This window comes from Pogoniulus pusillus, chromosome 24 (genome assembly GCF_015220805.1).
Source record: "Pogoniulus pusillus isolate bPogPus1 chromosome 24, bPogPus1.pri, whole genome shotgun sequence".
NCBI classification, from domain to species: domain Eukaryota; kingdom Metazoa; phylum Chordata; class Aves; order Piciformes; family Lybiidae; genus Pogoniulus; species Pogoniulus pusillus.
Genome location: NC_087287.1, coordinates 15,036,294 through 15,039,532, shown reverse-complemented (window position 1 = coordinate 15,039,532; position 3,239 = coordinate 15,036,294). Strand labels below are relative to the sequence as shown.

Sequence of the window (3,239 nt, the reverse complement as noted above, 5' to 3'; positions counted from 1 at the left end):
CTACAATCAAGATGTATGCCAAAATTCAGATTAATACAGTCACCACAACTGGTTTTATGTAATTTTTTTTCATTTGGAGCAACTTAGTGGAAAAAACCACAGCTAAGCACAATACTCCTTACAGATTGTTTTCTTCCCCAGAATGTAAAACTCTGTCTAAACCGTCTTTTTTTAACAGACAGTGCCTTTTTAACTAACAGCAGAAAGCAGCAAGAAACAAGTCTGCCCTCTTCCACCTACCTGTAACTCCACCATGAAGAGCAGCGTGATAGCTATTTGGTCAGGGCCACAGCTGGAAGCAGAATGTTAGCCCCTAATTAGAAGCCACCAGCTCTTCACCTAAATAATTTTCTGCAAGGCCAGCACATTATCACCATCTGTTTCCCCCAAATCCCCATGTAACTATAAAAAGTACTGCAAGAGCAACATGTTCCTGAGGGTGGCCCACGCATTGAATCCAGCAGAAATTACAATAGTCAAGGTCTTAGTCCTCAAATTCTGCCTCTGGGCTACAGCTGCCAGCTGATGAATATTTTTCATATTGAGGATTTTTATCACAACATCCTTCTTTTCCTGAAGCAGCCATGCTAATTTCTTGAACAAATAAACACAGAAACTAACATCCTTGCTCTCTAAAGCTTATGGCAACACTTCTGGAGCCACCACACACAGTAGTTTTGCATTTGGGATTATTTTCAATAGTTTGGGAAGAAGGACTGAGTAAAAGAGTGCAGTTTGCTTTCTTAAACAATAAACTTCATTAATATCCAATTTTTTAGGAAGCTGAAGAGCACAAACTTTTCAATTTACTGTATTAAACCCTTTAAAAGACAGGAGTATTTCTATGTTTCTACTGATTACTTCATACTGCAAATCTTATACACAGATTTTTTTGCATAGTTTATTATAATGCAGTAACATACATACCTATAAAATATTACTGCACCATCATCACAAATATATAGAGGCCAGACATTCAATGTAGACACTTTAGGATTCCAGTCCAAGTCCTGGTGAATCTCTAGTATGGAAATGTCGCATGGAAATGTTCCTCTGCCCTGAGAAGAAGTCATTACTTAGCAAATAAACTCATAAACAGGCATCCATGCCATTAAAATGTAAAAAAAGACAAAAATCTTACTTACCTTTGCAAATTCTATGTTTTCTACAGGTATTCCACTTACTTCACTCAGCTGTAAAGTGAAGAAAAATGGCAGATTTAGTATTATTCCATAACCTCACACAGTATCTATATAAAGTGACTAGACCTGCCAAATGTAGAAGTCAGTTAAAAGTCCTCCAACAATCCAAAGTATTAGTACAAAAGGACGGTGACAAGATACAAAGTTTTGACTTTTCTGAAGTTATTAATGTGTCAAAAGTGATATTAAAACCCATCTCTACAACACCGCACTTCCCACTGTAACAACCCCAACATTTCCTGCCAGGCACCACCGCCTGCTCTTCCCCCTTGCAACTGCCTCCTCTGCACCTGTCAGAGGATCTCCAGCAACATGGAGCTATTTCCTTTGCTGAGTAGTCTCAGGGTGCACACAGGCTCATCATTGCATTGCTCTTAACTCAAGCACAGGCTGCAGTCTTGTCTCCATGGCAATACAGACACTAACTTCAGTTTGTGTTTATCTCTATCTGCTTATTTTCCCTAAATCTGAAGAGGTTTCCTCTTTAGAAGGGCTTGCTGAACACATCTGGTACTACAGATGTGTCATATTCAAATGTATTACTGGTAGAGGTACAAAGATTAAGGTCTCTCAAAGAGAATGCTGATGAACTTGGTCCTTGCACATCCATATTTAAGAAAAGAAAACAAGAGGCAACTTTTTCTCCAAATACAAGCAAACAGGAAATCTTGAAGACTGCATTCAAGAACCTGTAGCCAAATTCAAGCAGGAAGAGGCTGAAAACTTTGGTATTTTGGAGCATCAAAATAGTGGCTGGAGAAGAACCAAAGCCAAAATAGTTCAGCTTTTCCTTTTTTTTTAAAGGGTAGGAGACAATTTTACACTTCTATAAACTTTAAGATAACACTTTTTTTGGGGTATGTATTCACATGAACGTTTTGATACCACACCACTACATGAAACTGAGAAGCAAATCTGTAATCCATATGGCTTTGATAATGACATGGAACAAGTTCTCAGTTTCTGGTGATAAAAAGTCACCATGCAGCTATTACAGCTCTGTGCTTCCCACAGAGGATATCAATAAAGCTCTGAGATACCACAGGAAACTTGCATTATTTTACCTTTTCTTTTAATTCTTCAACGCTGCTGCTTTCTAGTACTACTTCCTGGAAAGAATCTAGTTTCATCTCTGATGGCCTCCATCGCCTTGATAAAACAGCAAGCTGTGACATTGATTTCATCTTTTCTGCTCCTAGGAAAGAAAAGAAAAATGTATTACATTGTCTCTCTGATGTTAATCTGCTCTCTAACATTTTATTCCAATTTTTTTTGATCAATAAAGTTTCTTACAAAATTTAGCACTTCATGACAAAAAAAGGAGGGTTTTTTCCACTCCTGTCTGAAACCTACTAAATGGCTGAACAGCTGCACTGGTTGTAAAACCAAGTTATCTATGTAGTATTTGTATACACACAGATTTCAGCTAACTACCAACACCAGCAATACTAGTCCAAAAGTTAAATACAAAGAAAAGCCTAACATACAGGTATTCCTGCAGTTTTTTATGTACAATGAAAACAAACATGCCAAAAAATCCCCTACCTATGGTACTACCGTATGTCCTAAAGCTCCCAATAAACCTACAAAACAATCTCCCCCCCAGCTTCATGAAGAGGTTTTATTAACTTGTTTTGCTTCTATTTTTAATACAATGTCATTAAAATGTTAGAAATGCTAAGGAAAAAAAATGAAGAGAAAATCCATTTTCTGACACTATCTTTACTTTGCCTTGCACTACTATCATTACCATCAAGTATTTCTAAGAAGACCTCCCAGTTGCTGGAAATATTGATATCTTCTTCATAGATATGATAATCCAGAAACACAGTGCCTGGGTTCTTCCAAGTTTTCTTTCGCAGGCGAAACCTGTAAATACACCATGAAGAGATTAACCTGGAGTATTTTCTGACAAAATTGAGATACCACTCAAAATTGAGATACCTTTATGCAAAAGTGGATTGGATTTAATGTGAACAACTAACATTTTGACATAATCCTGACAGCAAGGTATGACTCTGGCTCTTAGTGCCAAGT

The 3,239-nt window shown here is 37.3% G+C and overlaps 1 protein-coding gene across 7 annotated transcripts in view; it reads right to left on the bottom strand.

The window, feature by feature from the left end:
• USP47 (ubiquitin specific peptidase 47) overlaps positions 1 to 3,239 on the bottom strand; it is a 47,624-nt gene that overhangs the window by 1,392 nt on the left and 42,993 nt on the right. For all 7 annotated transcript variants that reach the window (XM_064163753.1, XM_064163751.1, XM_064163755.1 and 4 more), the window contains 4 exons: positions 2,953 to 3,071; positions 2,267 to 2,397; positions 1,146 to 1,193; positions 928 to 1,058 (listed from right to left, as the gene is read on the bottom strand). In XM_064163753.1, coding sequence (XP_064019823.1) covers positions 928 to 1,058; positions 1,146 to 1,193; positions 2,267 to 2,397; positions 2,953 to 3,071 — 429 coding nt within the window. The remainder of the gene's footprint in view (positions 1 to 927; positions 1,059 to 1,145; positions 1,194 to 2,266; positions 2,398 to 2,952; positions 3,072 to 3,239) is intronic.